Source organism: Vanessa cardui, chromosome 16 (assembly GCF_905220365.1).
Source record: "Vanessa cardui chromosome 16, ilVanCard2.1, whole genome shotgun sequence".
In the NCBI taxonomy this organism is placed as follows: Eukaryota; Metazoa; Arthropoda; class Insecta; order Lepidoptera; family Nymphalidae; genus Vanessa; species Vanessa cardui.
The window spans coordinates 1,600,725-1,620,523 of record NC_061138.1 but is presented as its reverse complement, the minus strand read 5'-3'; the positions used below and the strand labels follow the sequence as shown (position 1 = coordinate 1,620,523).

General features: G+C 30.9%; 1 protein-coding gene across 4 annotated transcripts in view; it reads left to right on the top strand.

Annotated features, from left to right (window-relative positions):
* LOC124536542 (facilitated trehalose transporter Tret1) overlaps positions 1-17,959 on the top strand; it is a 71,891-nt gene extending 53,932 nt beyond the window's left edge. For 3 of the 4 annotated variants that reach the window (XM_047113113.1, XM_047113111.1, XM_047113114.1), the window contains exons 2-3: positions 15,005-15,119; positions 15,588-17,959. In XM_047113113.1, coding sequence (XP_046969069.1) covers positions 15,005-15,119; positions 15,588-16,951 — 1,479 coding nt within the window. In that variant the 3' untranslated portion in view covers positions 16,952-17,959. Of the gene's footprint in view, positions 1-14,064; positions 14,480-15,004; positions 15,120-15,587 lie in introns of those variants that run through there. The other variant, XM_047113110.1, reaches the window with a different exon arrangement.
* Positions 17,960-19,799: the final 1,840 nt, after the last annotated feature.

Here is a 19,799-nt window from a genome sequence, read left to right as displayed (position 1 = left end):
CAACGCTCCTCGGCTTTGCACGGGAGCAATACTGATACTAGATATAAGTTACATGCTTTGTATTATATATAAAAACTTTCACGAATCACTCTATCTATTAAAAAAAAACAGCATCAAAATCCGTTGTATAATTTTAAAGATCTGAGCATACCTATGTATCTCTGGACCTATACCTACCCCTATGGACAGACAGCGGTAAGCGATTTTGCTTTATACTCTGTATAAATGATGATGAAGACTAGTGTCGCACGAAAAACGGTAATTCGGTAATTAGGTAATCCGCGATTGGTTGGTTTAATTATCTACAATTTAATTTTATCTTAAACTATTAGTGATGGTATCTATACAGGATATACAATGAAGTATTACGTTATGCTCTCACTATTGTTTTCCATTTCAAAATCATTTGATACGCTTAATTATTTTGATTTGAATTTTAAAAGTATAAATATTAAATCAAAATATAATTACATTGTAATACAATACGTAATAAGATGTATTTGATGCATTAATAAAACAATTGAACGTTCTAAATTTATTTTATAATTGTACCAGAAATGTAACATTAAAAATTTATATAATATTGTCAAAGCGAAAGTATTTCTGTCTGTCTGTTTTTTTTATAGTTAAACAGTGAAACTAATCTAAATGGAATTATGATCCCTTAAGACGCATACTGGTAACTTTTTACCCTTTAAGGGTATAAAGTTGTATATGTAAATGATTGAAGGATTTTTGACATAACTGAACGCAGGCGATATCTTGGGTAGAGCTAGTATATTATAAATAATTAATGTTGGACTAGGAAGTCAATTAAAATCAAGATATATCCTTACATAGAAAATTAGCCTGTCGTACTGACCACTGTTTAGTAAGGGGATCAATGAACTAGCTATGAGATGGTAAAAGTGCATAGCTAACAACCATGCATACTTTGACTAATTAAGTATATTTTACAAAAAAAAAATTGACCATATTTTCCTTCCGTACAAAACGCCATTTCCTTATATATGAATAACCTAATGTTAATCCCTCAACAAACGTTTTATCTCGATCCTCATTGTATCTGTGCTAAGTCGAGACGGGCCAGGTAACAATATTTCTATACATAGCGATACCTCACGTTCGTCACGCATTAAATTAGATAATACATGCCTAAAAAGAGATATAGCGATAAACTCAAAACTCACCGCGGAACACGATCGTCGTATGTCAATCTTAAATTTTATTATATCATTTAAATTTCATGAGCAGAGATGGCCCAGTGGTTAGAACGCGTGCATCTTAACCGATGATTGCGGGTTCAAACCCAGGCAAGCACCGCTGATTCATATGCTTAATTTGTCTTTATAATTCATCTCGCGCTCGGCGGTGAAGGAACACATCGTGAGGAAACGTGCATGTGACAAATTTTATAGAAATTCTGCCATATGTGTATTCCACCAACCCGCATTGGAACAGCGTGGTGGAATATGTTCCGAATCTTCTCCATAAAGGCAGAGGAGGCCTTTAGCCCAGCAGTGGGAATTTACAGACTGTTGTTGCTGTTGTTGTTGTATTTAAATTTCATGATAATAATTTTATCGTGAGTCCGATTTCAATATGTGAAGTGAGTTTTGATAATAGTTGGGCGCCAAGTCATGTAACAAGTTGTAAATTTGTCCCCAACGAATCGAAACTATTCTACTAACAGCGGTATGGTCGTATGAGATAATTGTTCTCTTTTTGTTTAACACCATGATAGATTTATCATATAAAGTATAAAGATCTATTTCATATGTTTTTAATATCATCAATTTAGTATAAAGACTGTGTATGTAAAGGTGATATCAGACAAATTCACACAGAACGTTCACTTAAGTCAATATTCATTTATATGCAATTTATGTTTGTATTTTTAACACCCAAAATCGTTGTAAATTATCTATTAGTTTGAGTACTTTTCTGAAAAAATATTTTGGTATATTTAGCTTTAGTTAGTCATCATTTATCATCAGTCAATTGATTCACCATTCATTCATTCTATAAGTTGTGAGGTTTCGAAGTTCCCTAAAATATATAATAAATAATGACATTTTAAAATATTGCGAGCGCATTCGCGTTTGGGTAGCAAGGGGTGGTGTATGTATGCACACATACTAACATACGACAAATACACAACAAAATCAATCCTTTTTCTGAAAAGTCCGCGAATTTTACTATATTGGATTAGACGTGAATGAACGAAAAGGGATCCGTCTGATTTCACCTTAAGGTGTTAATGTCACATACTCTATCCAAGTTATAATCTATCACTTCTACGACACTGACACTAAGTATAGACAAACTTACTCGTAGTTAGATTAGAAGGTAAACAGGCTACCATTATTACATATGGGTGTAGCTACGAGTACATATTAGCTATTTTTAGTTGAGTATAAAGCCCTACCTCGTTGAGAGACTTATAGACGCCGTAAAACTTTTTACGAGCGAACAGTGACTTTAAAATGATCATACTCTACTTTTTTGTTCAATTTGTTTTTTTTTTCAATAATGTTAATATAATGTCAGAACTTAAAATGAAAATAATAAATATTTATTTCTTAAATTGATTTCTTACAAATACCTATATTTGTATTTATATAATTTTTTTTTATAATTATGTAATACGAAGCGTTGGCTCAATTTTTTAAGTACACAAATTATTTAACTTGTGTGGTCAACTTTACCAACTATTTACCATTGATATTCTCTTTGAAGTGTGGAATACTACTTTCAAAGTTATATTTCTTGTGTCTATAATTAATAATAATAATGACCTTTATTGATAATAAAAATACAACAAAATTATAATTACAAGAAAATAAGTTTGTAAAATTCAATTCCCCATAGGCCTGCTGTGTTCCTAGTTAAGAGACGGTTTTAAGAAGTTGCAGCCACTTTTATGTATGTTACAAAATAATGATGTGCAATAATAAATTTGATCGTTAAGAATATTAATCAGTATATTATTGTATAATATGTATGTGTGCGTGTGTCTTTGTGTGAACTTTACACACAAAGACACACACTGACTCTCTTTTACCCTTCGATCAAATCCTGCAGATGATGCAGAACTTACTCTTTTAAGATTATATAAATAACACTCCATACATTAAAGGTATAATCAAAAACATAAGAATATTTAGTATAATTTTATTGTCATCACGGCTAGCCTTGGAACTTTGTTATAATCCGCATTCATGAGGTTTAATTCTTTTGTGAGTGACAGCGTTGAGTCAGAGTAACAACGTGAATCACTAATAAAAATATACGTCCAAAATCCGTTTTTTATTGTGAAATTATGTCACTTATATAGTTTAAATTATGAAACGATCGTTTTCCTAATTACGTCTGACCTTAATATAAAATAAAAATTGAGCAATTTAAAAAACCCAATCGTTACTTTCCGAATGTGTAACACTTGGATCGGGACAGACGTAAATACACTTTTTAATATTCATTACCAGGTTAGAAAGTTTGGGAATACCTGACCATTAAAAATTACACAATTTATCTTGTATTGTATTCAATATCGTGATGGTCAGTGAAGCGATGATAGGATTCAAAAACAGTTCCTTAATCAAGTATGAAAGTTTCTTTTTTAAATATTAATAAAATATAACACAATATTTAAAATTGAAAACGGAGGTAAGCAGGTCAATCAATAAAGTTAAAATCATTTTCTCAGCGTTCGGTTATTTTTCTCTCGTAATTTGTCTTTCGAGAACGACCTCTAAAGACGCTTGATTGTGTTACACATTATAGTCTATTCCTATGGGAACAAACATTTTTAACTTTGCCGTTTCGTAAATTCCAATCGTTTATAAAAAAATACATTGGTAAAAAAGGCATATTATTCGTTAAAAGATTTTGTAGATGATAAAAAAGCGTGCAAATAATACCCGTTGACTTCAAGACTTGACTTCAACTTATATTCTTTTAAATAATTGTATTAACTAACATGACTTCGTATTTTTTAAATGTTGAAAAAGAGTAACTACTGAGTTTCTTGCCGGTTCTTCTCGGTAGAATCTACTTTCCGAACCGGTTGTAGCTTCACTTAGTTGTTAAATGACGATTCAAAAGTGCTTGTTGAATAAAGTTTATTTTGATTTTGATTTTGGAATAGGAGAAAAGATAAATAAAAAACTTTGACCTTGATGTGTCATTTGAGTTACACTAGCGAGGAGGAAATTATTGAGTGACTGGATAACGAATGCCAAGGAACGATATATATATATATATATATATATATATATATATATATATATATATATATATATATATATATATATATTTATAACGAAATACGTTTATAACGAAATATATATATATATATATATATATATATATTTCGTTATAAACGTAATTTTGTTATTTTTTTAAATATTTTTATATAAATAGCAGATATTGTGCATATTCAAATGTTTAGCAGGGAGCATTTTTAGTCTTATACGGATCCTACTGGGCTATACACTGCATGCATAGAAACTGGAATAAAATGCACGTTGTCAGTTTGTCGGATTGAGTTTATCAAGTTAGTTACAAGTAGGAAAGATCATGTTTCTTAACCTGTAATGCATCTACTCCTCGAGGGTTTTCCACATATATCTATACATATATATATATCTCAGTGTTGCTAGTTCAAGGTAACTAAGGTACAATTGACGGAGCTCGAACTACGAAGTATTTTTTCTGGACTAACATTTTAGTGTAAGAATGGCGTACAGTTAGAGAAAGAGTCGAGATGGCCCAGTGGTTAGAACGCGTGCATCTTAACCGATGATTGCGGGTTCAAACCCAGGCAAGCACCGCTGTTTCATGTGCTTAATTTGTTCTTTATAATATCTCGTGCTCAGCGGTGAAGGAAAACATCGTGAGGAAACCTGCATGTGACAAATTTCATAGAAAGTTATATATATAAAAGTACGTAAGACAAAGATTATTAGAGCATTTAATGATTAAAATTTGCCTATTTCATGTTAAAACATAGACGTCCGCGCGGAAACGGATATAGAATGAGGTCAAACAGTGAGGAACTGATTATATAGACCTTATAGAGTAATCAAGTAATCGTGTTTTAAATTTTAATATTTCACCGTATCTTTGAATAAATATTAAAGTCGAGCCGTGCACCACAAATCGCAATGTATGGCTTCTAAACTACTCGTACTGGTGGCTTTTGATGCGATTATTGTACAAAAATGGCTTATTCTATGCATTTGTTTGTTGTTTATATGTCAAGGACTTCTGGAATATTAGTTTATGTATATATTTCAGTGAAAAATCAACTTTATTTCATTCAATTTATCGCTTATTATAATTTTACATTTATCTTATAATCTTGGCAAACGAATCAATGGAACTAAACTATTCTCTAATATCACATGTGAAATCAAACTCGATTAATAATTAATATTGTTAATTAAGTTCTATGAAAACAATCAAAATTATTTATCTTTCAACCTATCTAATAAATCAGCAATAGCCATTATGTCCACGCCCAAGTTTCTTTCCATACATTATTATTTTCAATTATTTTAATTAAATGCTAAATAAATTTAAGCATTCATGTAGACTCAATACACACTGTAACGTTTTATTATTTTCAAATGCAATTATCTAATGCAGAGTTATTAGGATTAGGATGCAGAGTAATAAGGATCATCATATCTATCAACCTTATGAAAAATGAAAATGTGTTTGCTAAATGCTAACAATTAGCATCATCTAGATAAAATTAATAAACTGCTAAGTAGTGAAACTTAGATAAGTTGTATTTGTAACAGTTTCACTTTCTGCAGAGAAAATATTGTCATATCATTTATCTTTCATCTTTGCTAATACTATTAATTACATTTAAGAGTGCTTTTGATTAGCCTCTTTCACGGCAGTTTTAAAAGGGATTGTGAGCCAAATAATTATCAGTTACTAAGATACAGTACAAAATCTTTTTTTAGTCTATTTTATGCACAGAGCCGAGATGGCCCAGTGGTTAGAACGCGTGCATCTTACCCGATGATTTAACTTGTGTTCATACTAAATATGTGCTCGGTGGTGAAGGAAAATATGGTGAGTAAGCCTGCATGTGACTAATTTCATAGAAATTCTGCCACATGTGTATACTACCAATCCGCCTTGGAACAGCGTAGTGGAATATGTTCCAAACTTTCAACCGACTTCAAAAAGGAGGAGGTTATCAATTCGTCTGTATTTTTTTTTTTTTTTTATGTTTGTTACCTCATAACTTTTTACTGGGTGGACCGATTTTGATAATTTTTTTTTTGTTTGAAAGGTAGTGCTTCCCGTGGGGTCCCATTTTTTTTTTATTTTTTTCCGATGATGGTATCTGTATGAAAACGACATAAGTCTTAAATTTGCATTATGTATATGCGTGACAAATAGGTGAATAACTCAAAATCACGTAAACCAATTTTGATGACTCTTTTTTTATTATAAAGGATATACTTTAAGGGTAGTTTGGTGAAAGTTTGGTAAGGTTCTGAGCACAGGATCCATGACAAATTAAGGGAACGAGAAGGAACGGAACAATTCTGAGGAGCACGTTAGCAATACTCGGTCGAATCTTTTATTTATGGGTTACTTGGATATTTGAATCACCTTCCGGAACGTGGTTATGTTCATGTAATTGTCATAATCGAATAATATAATCAACTAGCGACCCGCCCCGACTTCTCACGGGTGCAATACTGATACTAAATATACTAAAGAATTTGTTTATTTACGACATCACATTGCAAACTTCTAAAATTACAACAATTAAACCCTATACTATACTTATCAAAAAACAATACGAGAATACTTTAAGAAATGTTTTTTACAAATTACCTTTTATACGATATTATACTGGGTCAATCAAGAGGCTCGTATCGCTTCTTTCTTTTGATTGTTGAAGCGTATGCCTGTGGCTGACACCGGCTCCAAGTATAGCAATAACTATAACTACGTTATATAATCGTAAATCGACTTTTAAGTAGTCTAATATTTTTCATTTCATTTTACCTAGGAGGACTCTCAAAAATATATTAAATATGCAATTATTTTTATTACTTTTTAGTACATTTTTATTTGTTTTAAAATACTGGTTTGTTTGAAGTCGGTTTTTCTTTTTGTTAAAATTTTATTTATTTTCATTTATACTTGCACAGATTATGATCATAAAAATGCACGATAGATAGGCGATATGATAAATTGCAATTTATATCGAATCGAGTAAATTTATATCACTCTTGCTATAATAAAACTTGGCATTGTAGATAAATATAGATAGTATTGTTACTGTATTGTACTAACATATCTATTTGCCCTCTAGCTTGTAGTTCTAATGTCAATTCGATTAATCGTATATCTGACTAAAGTTGATCTAGTATATAAGAAGAAACTCGAATCTCACCACATAATAAGAGCGTTAAGTTAAGAATAAGATAGAATGAAAATGTCGTATCGTCAATCAACCTTAATTCGGTTGTAAACATTTTAAAAGTGAGACTGAGGGAATTTTATACAGAATCTACAACCACCTCTAATTAAAACCACAGATTTTATTAAACGAACCAAATTTAAATTACGAATGTGTTTATATGTATTACGAACGTGTCATTACGTTTGTATAAAGGTCATATTCACATAAGAAATATATATTGATATGGGATAACGTACTTAATTCGGATGTGATCGGTTTTACGAATTTTGCAAATGCCAAAGCCAATATTACAGATTATTAGTTGAAAATAAAACTACGTATGTTGCCTTTTTGCAACCCTATAGTATACATTTTTAAAACAGAAATTGGTACCATAAAAGTGTAAGTAATTTAAATTATAATCAAAATTGTACTTTATTGCAACAAAATTAAAAAAAAAACAACGTGTTTACCGTATACCTTTAACGTCAAATGAGTATAAAATATATTACTATAATACTGATAAATATAATAGGTATCAATTATGCAAATATAGATCTATAAAATCATATACAACTTAATTTTATTACTTTGATACCTACTTTCAAATTTAACCTGTTACGAGTATATACTTGATGTACATATATACTCGTAAGTAGATGTAATAAATACATAGATAAACGTGAGTAATAATAAAACACTCAACCTTATTGGCTAATATTGGTCGACTATTGAAAACGATGAATCCAATTGGTGACTTAAAAGTATTCTATTTATAAATATTTTGATTTCGAATATTGAAATCTTGTGAAACGTATCTCCAATCTGAAAACGCGTTAGCACTTATGTCCACGTCATAACACTCACAATAGCTTAACAACGCATTCGAAGACACAATCTTGAGATGAAATTCGACACTTATCTTGTCAAAATTTCACTGATAATATTGTTATTCGATAACGAATGTCATATCACTTTAAAGTTCAGCTCTTGAAACGGGACTTTAACTTATTGTGTCAGAATAAGTACTTGGATTTGTTTTGTTGATGTGTGAAAAGTATAATGTTCGGTTCGCGAGTGAATACGGGTATCGCTTTTGGGCTGTTCCCTGTGAACCCGCCCTTGGCGACGAGTCTTTTGACGGCTAACCTCTTCATGAGCATCCCTCGGTCTATGGAGCAATCATGCCGATTTAATATGGTATGAATAATTATAGAATTACTCTCTAAGAAACGGACTGAAATTAAAAGATCAAAAGTCATACTTAAAATTGATATATGTATTTATATAAATATAATTCCTATTCTGAAATGTCAACCAAAGTCAAATCAAAGTCAAAATCAAATATATTATCTATATTAACAATAAAGAGGTTAAATATATTTGTTGGTTTGTTAGGAGTTATCTCCACAACAAAGATCCAAGATCTATGACACTAGTTATGGAACTGACGTCCTACGTAAATAGGACACAAGTCCAAAATAAAATAAGATAAAAAAAAAACACTTTTAGAAATAACACTAAAACACTTTTAGTCATAATAACAAATCAAACCCATATCCTTAATTTAGCAACAACACTCTTCGTGATGATCAAATGTATTCATAAAAGTGGTAAAAGTTATTCTTGTACAAAGCACGTTGTTATATTTATACTTGAACCAAACATGATTTAGATAATAATGCAAATGCACATAAATATAATTTATTACTTCGTGACTGACGTCAACCACTTCAGCAATTTCTTTATATGAACAGCTTTACTAATGAACAACATTTAGCGAATAGATACAGTCGGGGTAAGAAAAGGTTCGTCACCTTAAGATCTATATTCGTGTGCTCAGTACGAGCGATCATCTGCTTTACTGATTGAGAATGACATATTGCGTCGCAATGATTCGATGTTTAGGTTCGAAAGGTACTAAGTGCTTAAGACTTGATAAAGGAATGAATTTGAAAACTGACGAAGGTTTTCTTACTCTGACTGTACATAGCCGTTTTTCTCAATTCACCTCAAGTAATTCAACGGTAGCCATCAGGAGACAAAGTATTATGTATTCATTACACGTACGAAGTTTATTAGTTAGCTGTAATAAAATTACTTGAGAATTTTAATACTAAAAGCATATACGTATGTATTTTGAACTGATATGGCATAGTAGTTAAAGCGCCCTCTTAGTCGATGACTGCGGGTTCTAGAAAAAAGTTACTAAATTGTCATGTGCTTATTTTCGTGCTGTTTTCGGCGGTGAAGAAATCATCAATCTAGTTGTATCCACCGAACCGCATGTATCTTGTATCCACCGATCCTTATTGGAGCAACGTGGGTAAGCGCAGCTGTGGGATATTTAAGGGTGATTACTTTATACATACGCTTTTTTCAACGTATTATGGAAATAAGAAACCTCAAAAATTACGTCTAGATAATAACAGCGCTGCTACCGATACAATAACAAATGCTAACAATTCATATAAATTACACAAATACGAGTTTGATATGTACCTGCCCTTCCGCGCTAAAATAAATATATGTTAGCTCCATACCTGAGACTGAACAGAGACTTAGACAATAATACTTTAGACAAATATGCTATGTTTATAAAATATGAAAAATAAAAGTACTTTCTAGAATTTTATCGGTCTAATATTTCTTCGAAATTCTAATGTATTTATAAACTAATTTAATGAAGTTTGAATATTAATTGTATTCTTGCTTCTAATTCACTCAAAGCGATTTGTCAAATCATCGAAGACTCAAATCTTGGTAAACAGATATGGCACGATAAAAATAATTTATATGTTTTTGATATATAGGACTACATAGTCATGAGATAAAGTTAGATTACAACAATTTTACTTGGTGGTAGGGCCTTGTACAAGCCCAACTGGGTAGGTACCACCCACTCATCAGTTATTCTACCGTCAAATAACAGTACTCAGTATTGTTGTGTTCCGGTTTGAAGGGTAAGCCAGTGTAACGACAGGCATAAGGGACATGACATCTTAGTTTCCAAGGTTGGTGGCACATTGACGGTGTATGGAATAGTTAATATTTCTTACAGAGTCATTGTCTATGGTTGATGGTGACCACTTACCATCACGTGGCCTTTATGCTCGTCCGCCAACCTATACCATAAAAAACACACACACACACACATAATATGACTGAGAGTTTATCATATAACATAACATCCGCAGCGTTAAGACTGATGTCACAATTAACAATGGTCAATTAGTCAGATATAGCGAACTATAAAATCACAAGGTGGACAATGCATTGTGATTTGCACAGCGGAATGTAAACGGAGGCACATCTATGTATTGTTAATTGGATTGTTTAATGAGTTTGAGACAATGTCACAATCAAACAAACTAAATGATTTTCGTAAATATTATGTAGATGTTAAGTCACCCAAGAATAAAGTATATTATATTTGATAACTTGGAATAACATTTTGAAATGAAACGGTGTTATCACATTGAATAAAATATATATATTTTATAGATATAATCTATATTTAGCATAATGAGTTATGTTTCATATTTATCCTTAACCTGTAAAACCTAGTTTAAACCCAATAGCATTCAGGAATAATGTACTTATTTCCCAGTATTTTATTTTAGAATTGGATACAGGATTTACTACATACATACAAACAAACAAATTTTACCTCTTTATAATATTATTACAGATATAAAAATATAAGTATGATTGATAATGTTGGTATCTGCTTAAGATGAATATACTCCGGCCTTTGACAGATCGCCGTCAAAATTTGCATATTTTTATACAACCCAATTTAGTGTAATTCACTATTAGCTGACAGGACATAAACTTCTATATTCTTTAATTGGTCACCGTGTTTATTGTTAAACACAGACGGGTAGTTTTTAATAATAAAACATCATAATATCGTACTGGTGGCAGAATAAATAAAATTTTAAAAAACCTTTCTGCCGCTAAGCATGATCTGTATTTACATATTTCGAGCTAGCTGGAAAACCACTGCAATTACAGACCTGCGGGACATTTAGTTGGATCCCATAATTATCGGTTTATTGTCAGTGTAAGGAATTATTTATTTTGCAAACGATATAATCTGTGAGTACAGGAAAAAGCTCATCATAAGACGATTGGCCGTTTTGCTTTCGTGCTATAAACATCAAAAATGTATAGTTTGTTTTACTAGTTGAATTTGTTCCTAAAATGTATGTTGACGAGACAATAAAATCTGCAAAATGTGAAGTGATAACTTAAATATTTACTTACTTCTGTTTTATCAGTAATGACGATTATGTTATAATAAACACTTCAAGATTACAACAACAGCAGCCTGTAAATTTCCCACTACAGGGCTAAGGCTTCCTCTCCCTTTGAGGAAAAGGTTTGGAACATATTGCACCACGCTGTTCCAATGCGGGTTAGTGAAATACAAGTGTGGCAGAATATCTGTGAAATTTGAAGACATGAATTTTAAAAACAAATTAAGCACATGAATTCAGTCGTTCTAACCACGGTTAGACCGTTGTCGAAAAAATCGTGAACTGATATATTAACCATAGTAACGTATTTTGTTTTTTTTTTCTTCTTCATATTGACGGTAGGAAGACGCGCCTACAGCCTACTTGCATAATATATATACATCGCTTAAACGTGACCAATCAAGATATCTAGAATGCAATGACCCTTGTGTCTGTTATTATCCCAGTGAGTGATGACCGTTAAAATCAGAACATAACAATCCAAAATATGTATTGCTTGTATCCATACAATAAGGTACTTGCTTGTTAAAATTAATTCTATTTAAATCATAAATTAATGAATAAGTATAATTGCCTTACTTTTTTTGAAAAAGGAAATATACGATCTTTATTTTTATTGTTTTAAATCTGTTTTTTTTTGTTCAATGACTAGGCTGAACTGTGGAACCTTTGCCTCGAATTTATTTTTATTTTTTTCTAGTTAGCTAAAATTTGAATGTCACTCCCCGTCCATCATTGGTCAATGCATGTAGATATTTATAGAGGGAACAAAATTAATATTTATCGGAAAATATAAAGTGTTACATTTTATTATTTCTATAGTATAATAATTTTAATAAACCGATAACAATGAAAGTGTTGTAAACTTAATCCCACCTATCTATACAACATTGTTATAAAATAGTTCATAAAATAACAATAACGTACCTTTATGAATAGTTGATAAAATTTCGCAACAGATTAAAAATATATTTTCAACGTATCTGTTAAACTAAATTTCATTCTGTTTATTCAAACTGAAACATGCTTCAATTGATAATACCTAATCCAATACAAATATCTTATCTGAGAGGATTAAATAATGAAAAGTAATCATATTACATACCTATGTTATGTGGCATTGTTTATTTTTGATAACTATATTTTTTAATACATAAATATTTTGTTAATTTTTAATTTTATACCATTGACAATATTTTTTTCTATTAATTTTCAGTCTCCAAAGAGGACCATAAACAACTCCCAACTTAAATAATTTTAGTTAGAGAAGAAGATAGTCTTAAATTATATTTGTATGTATATTTTTAGATGCTAATATATAAAAAAATAAACGTTACGAAATTGCACAAAAGTGAGCAGTTAAATAATAGATGGAAGGTTGGAAACAGAAGGAAAAACACGCATATATTTACTTAGTAATCATTTCCCAAAACTTTATAAAATTGTTTATAATTTTAAAACATGTAATGGAAAAAAAAATTGAATCTGTTGACATTATAAATAGTTACCTATGTCTTTGAATATTCTCTGACCGGGCCAACGATACTATATATATGTAAATTTGCCCTTTAGTATTTCTCACACTGAAATAGCGAGATATAACGTATAAAGTCTACGACTTTATGTATATTTTCTGCATGAATCTTGTTTCAAACATAAAATATACTCAGATACACTTAGTAAGTATATAGTTTTCTATTCTTATTACAGAGAATAGTGAAATAACACGGTGTTGTCAACTTTAGTAAAACGCTCCAGATAAATATGAGTTTTATTTACTTATATTAGAGTTTGAAATTCCGTGTAACTTAAATATTGTACGTACTTCACTGCGGTTGGTTAACATATCAAGTCAAAGTCAAGGTCGGAAAATTGAATAATGTTAAATGCATTCGTCACAATAGTATTATGATAAAGTTTTCGAATAAAATAAGGAAAGGTAGTCTATGTATTTTTTATTATAAAGAAAATATATCTAATATGAATTATTATAATATAAATAATTGTAAATGTGTTGAATAAAGTTTGAGCAGAATTTATATACGTACAGATAAACGTTATTTTTTTTATAGTCGAACATTTATGAGCCTTATTCATTTTTAAAATGTATAATATTATTTTTATCTTTAACTATACAGTTACCTACATATTTAAATGTAACATTAGACTATTCATATAAATTTGACTAAGAAAATTCTCAAAAAAGTGTTTATTGTCTTTATATTGTACATATTCCTAATTATTTCCAGACTTTAAAAAACAAATGAGCAATATTGTGAATAGCATGATACATAAATTGCTATTTAATATTATAAGGTGTAGCGAATACCTTTTAAAGTTATATGTATAAAATATTTTATTTAGTATTTGTTTTATTATATATGTAGATAATAGACCAATTATTACATAATATTTATTCAAATGGATATAGATTTAATCTACATGTAGTACGAATTTATTTTTATTATAAAGCAACACTTGTGAAAAACTTCAATAATGACAGATACATTGTGACATTGCCACTTTGACATTGTGAATGTCAAAATAAAAATCAGCTGCGTCAACAACTTGTTTTAAAGCCGTGTTTGTGTTAAACAAAATAGTAATACGTAGGAAAGTGATGTCGTAGTGACGTTTTATATTGTTTTATAACTGTTCAGTTCTTATTCCGTCCAAAATGCGCTCAAGTTTGTTTCGGCGTCAACGCTACGATAGTTCAGAAACTGAACCCTTAATTCCCGCTATTCCTGGCTCGAGCCAAAACTATGATGAGGTTTGTTGGTATATTTAAAAGTAAATAATTATTCTAACATCATTTTTACATTATGATCAGCAGATTTTTATCATTGACTTCAATGTAGTTACAATTTTTTTTTATGTCAAGAATTCTATGAAAATTGATTCGATATTTAAAACGCTTTTTTTTTTAATTTGAGCTTCAGCTGTTCTAATTTGTACAAGCTCTTCCATACGTACTTTTATTTAAAAAATATTTTACTTTTATCTAAAATAAAATAGACTCTATTTTATCTAAACTCATTAACACTTTCACTGTGTGTCATTTTACTTCATCAACATGTTATTTTTAATATTATATTTGCAAATGAAAATGTAAATAATGAAATAAGGAAAGTTTCAGAGGATTCAGACATTTATTTTATAAATAAACTGTAAATTACTTTGATATAGATGTATTCTAATTCAAAGAAGGAAGGTTCCTTTTACACTTCCTTTGTCAACTGGTTTACAATAAAAGGCCATGAAATATAAAAATAATGACATATATTTCTCCTTTCAGCCGGTGGCAGGAAATAACGGAGCCATGGCCGATGTGGGGGTGTCACAGTCGGTGCTTGTGGAGCCAAGAGGGGACAATGGCAGAAAGTTGCCACAGTATATTGCCGCTTTGTCAGGTATATTTTAATTTTATTTCTTACAAATTGTAAATTCAAGTTGTTGTTTTGTTATTTCAATATTTAGTAGTGGAATGGGTCCGGTCAGGTTAGCGTGAGAGAAATTATTGCCTAATGTGAACTGATGTGAACTTACATAAATGACCTAATGATGAGGATGGTGAATGAAAATGAAAATGCAGTCATGATGTCAAATTTAGAAATTATCTTTCTAAATATGCATTTGCTGGCTGGTGTTATGTGTTGAGTTTTTCTCTATATGTGTTAATGATAAAAATGTTTACATATACAACAATTAAAAAATTGAAAACTCATTGTCGGCCATATTTGTAATTGTTATCATTTGTTAACTTCTAATTTATTTTAATTTTGTATGAATGTAATATCGAAGATAATGGTTTTCATAACTTCTTTAATTGACGGGAAAAAGGATAACTGATTCTAAAAGAAATATTTGGTACTTTTCAGCCACCCTTGGTGCCCTGGCCGCTGGTTCCATGCTCGGCTGGTCTTCACCTGTCGTCTTCAAGATAACCCAGGAGAACAGTACGGACTATAATTTCGATGTATCAAGCACCCAAGGTGACTGGGTATCTTCTTTAATAAACCTTGGAGCTGCTGCCGTTTGTTTTCCTATTGGTTTAATCATGGATGCCATAGGAAGAAAGAAGACTATGCTGCTGCTATCCTTACCATTCACTTTAGGCTGGCTACTTATAACCTTTGCTCCAAATGTTGGAACTCTGATGGCGGGCAGGTTTATTACTGGTGTTGCTGGTGGTGCCTTTTGTGTCACCGCTCCTGCATATAACAGTGAAATCGCACAGGATTCGATACGAGGAACTTTAGGCAGCTTTTTCCAACTGATGATAACAGTGGGTATACTCTTCGCTTATGCGGTGGGCAGTTACACGAGCGTTTTTGTCTTTAACCTACTCTGTACTCTGATTCCTGTAATATTTGCATTGATATTCTTCTTTATGCCAGAAAGTCCTAACTATTTAGTCGTAAAAGGTAAATTAGATGAAGCCAGAGAATCTCTTATCAGACTCCGAGGTAGGAATTACGATGTCGACAGTGAATTGGCCAATCTCCAAAATAAAGCTGAAGCAGCGAAGAGCAATCCAGTGTCTTTTCTGTCAGCGATCACAAAGAAAACAGCTCTCAAAGCGTTACTTATTTGCTACGCCCTTATGTTGTTCCAACAACTATCCGGTATAAACGCTGTAATCTTCAACACATCAGCGATTTTCTCCAGTGCCGGAGCGACTATACCAGCGCCGATTGCTACAATCATAATCGGAGTCATTCAAGTCATTGCCACTTTTGTTTCCAGTGTTGTGGTCGATAAACTAGGCAGACGTATCTTGCTTCTCTTCTCCGCTCTCGTGATGTGCTTGTGTTCTACAGCTCTGGGCGTTTTCTTCTTTTTGAAAGACACTCATGGTGCGGAATCGTCGATAGTTGAAGCGATATCTTGGCTACCGTTGCTCTCTTTGTCGTTATTCATTATTTCGTTTTCTCTTGGTTTCGGTCCGATCCCCTGGATGATGGCTGGTGAATTGTGCTTGATCGATATCAAATCGTTCGTCGGTTCAACTGCTGGTACCTTCAACTGGCTTCTCAGTTTCACTGTCACGAGTACTTTCAATTCGTTGAACACGGCTATCGGCTCCGGCCAAGTCTTCTGGATGTTTGCTGGCATCATGGTGTTGGGATTCGTTTTCATATTCTTTATCGTGCCAGAAACGAAGGGTAAGAGTGTCGATGAAATTCAAATCATGTTGGGCGCGGAACCAGAAACACAGACAAATGTCGATGGAAAGAAATAAACAATCATAGAGACTGATAAAGTATTTTTGTACGAAGAGTTACTAGGTAGTCTATGGTTGGCTAATTCTAGTTGTCTTTGGTGTCACAAATCACAATCTGGTGTGCTTCGTAAGCAATTTAGTTACTGCTCTTTTACCAAAGATTCAATCGTCTGGATTTGTTAATTCGTCGACTTTAGTGTTAAGGATATGAGAACTTAGCCTACACATAGTTAATTTATTAAATGTTTAACTGTAATTATTGCTCATGGCAGCTTTTTAAAAACAAAGACATTATTTTTTCTCATCAAAAATGGGAACATACTGATATTGTTAGTACATAAGTTTTATCAAAATATATTATATCAATTATGTAAATTGAATTTTTGAAAATGTTTTATATAAAATATATTTATTTAGAGAAATGTACAGGATAAATAAATTGCCATATAAAACATTCTACTTTCTATGACAGCTAAGAAATTGCCATATTTATTTAAAAATATTTTAGTATGAATAAGGCTGCTGTCGTTAATAGTTGTAATTTATTGTTCAATGTTGTAGTACAACTAGAAATAAAACGATTAATAGATAGATAATAATAGAAAAGTTTCATTTTTTTAATCGTTTTCAACGATTTAGACATCTTAACTGAGTACCTTATACATTTTAAATATTATTTACACTTTTTACAATTTTTTTCGCTGGCAAACGAAGTATTAACGACAATTACGAGTATGGCAACATCGAAACTGCAAAATATTTTGTTTTAGATGGATATTGCATATAATTTATTAACACACAACTTTGACTCTTACTGGGTATAAGTGTTATATTTGTATGCTATAATATCCAATTAGATTTAAATCCTTGTTGCCGTATTCTCTGTAAATGAAAACATTACGATATAGTTTTAAATGATGCACTAATGAATTTTGTTCAACAAGTTATGTATATTTATAATTTATTTAAATTAATTTTGTATATATATTGTTAATACAATAAGTTTTGATAGTGATTAAATGTATGGAAAATATATATGTGTTTTATTATTTCATTTATGTAACGGATACAGAAATAATGTTGCTTCCTAGAAAGTGTCTTACAATAATCATACCTGAGTCTTACTATACAATAACAATAAGATGATATTCAGATGATAATGGCGATATGTAGTTCCTATTTTATAGTTAAAACATATTTACAAACATAAATGTAACATAAGTACCTGATATACTTAGTCATAGGCGTTTTCTATCGATAGCTTACATGCTTAATAATATGAATAGTTTTCCCCACCAGTTTTTTTTTTTTTTGTTATGGCTTTTATTTGTGCCAGCCAGTTATTAATTGAAATATAAATAATACTTGATTAATTTAAAAAAGTGAAAATTTAAGGGAATCAACTATTCAGAAATCATAAAATGTTATAATATTATTACAGGCGTATCTACTCCCAGTAATATTTCAATGATTAATTTTTTTTTAAATTGCCTATGTCAAATTTTATTATTTTCGATTAGTTTTACTATTTGAAACGTATATTAATTAATATCGATGATTTCATTTTAAGTTATTTTTTAGGTAGCATACAGAGAGAATGGATCATAATGTACTTATGTGTGTGTACGCTTTGTTCAATTGTATGCAAAAGGAATGATAAAATGTTATTTTTAATTTATCAACTATTAAGCTTTATAGGGATCGCGTTTCATTATGTATTATTGATAAAACAGGGTAATGTACTAATATCGCGATTAATAAAGTTCTAATTAAACAGGAAATAATTGAAACATAAAAAATAAAATATAAATACAAATGTATGTGTTATAACGGTTTAGCTTTTTAATATTTATGGGTATTCAAAATACTCTACATTCGAGTAGGCTCCAAAGATTTAAATCGTTAGATGCGCCCCTGCCATAGTATAACCGCTATAAAATGTGTCAATACTCAAATGAGTCAGCTCACTCATTCGCAATCAGTGTTCATTTATACGTAGTGACAGTCAGACGTCATCCATTGTAATTAATGCGCTAATTATAATCCAAAAAAAATCGCAAAATGCCGTCATGTGCCTTTCGAAAGTGCAATCACAACTCAAGAAATACTAATAAAGCCCAGGGTGTAACATTTCACTCGTAACTACTTATTTATATTTATTTTAATATTGAATTTATTTTATTCCGATGACCGACAAGACCACGAAATGAAAGAAATTGTGCGACAGAGAAAGTAGTATGGCATAATTTATGTAATTAACAGAGAGGAAACTATTGTCTCAGTACCATTCTTTTAACTAATATAACTAGATACACGGAAGTAGTACGGAAGCGGCTTGGAAAAGGATCATCTATAAATGGACATTAACAGCGGCAATCCTGTGGTAGCGTCGGCATTTTATGTTTTAGAAATATTATATTTATAAATATTATATTACAAAAAATGTTTTAAATTGCACCGTAATATATTTTGTAATATTAATCCGTCAAAATATATTTTTGCTCTTAGAAATCTAGTAGCTTAGTAAATTATGGATGTTTTATTAAAAATGGTTCAGTTGTTCAATCAAGAGTAACTTATTTGGTGCTGGATAAAATTTAAATAATTGAAAATACCTTTCTCAAATTACGTTTTTATTATTTAGATTTCCGCAAGACACACGAACGTTAGCTACGAAATTTAGTCAAGTTTGTTCTGCCTAGAACAACCAGCAACTTGGAACCATAAAAAACAATAAAGTCTGTAATTAAATGCTACGCAGATGTACGCCTTCATCATGTTCATAAAAATGTTAAGAGAACAAACAGTCAAAAGTACAATAAATTGATTTTATTTCATGGAGAATAAATATTATGCAATAACAATA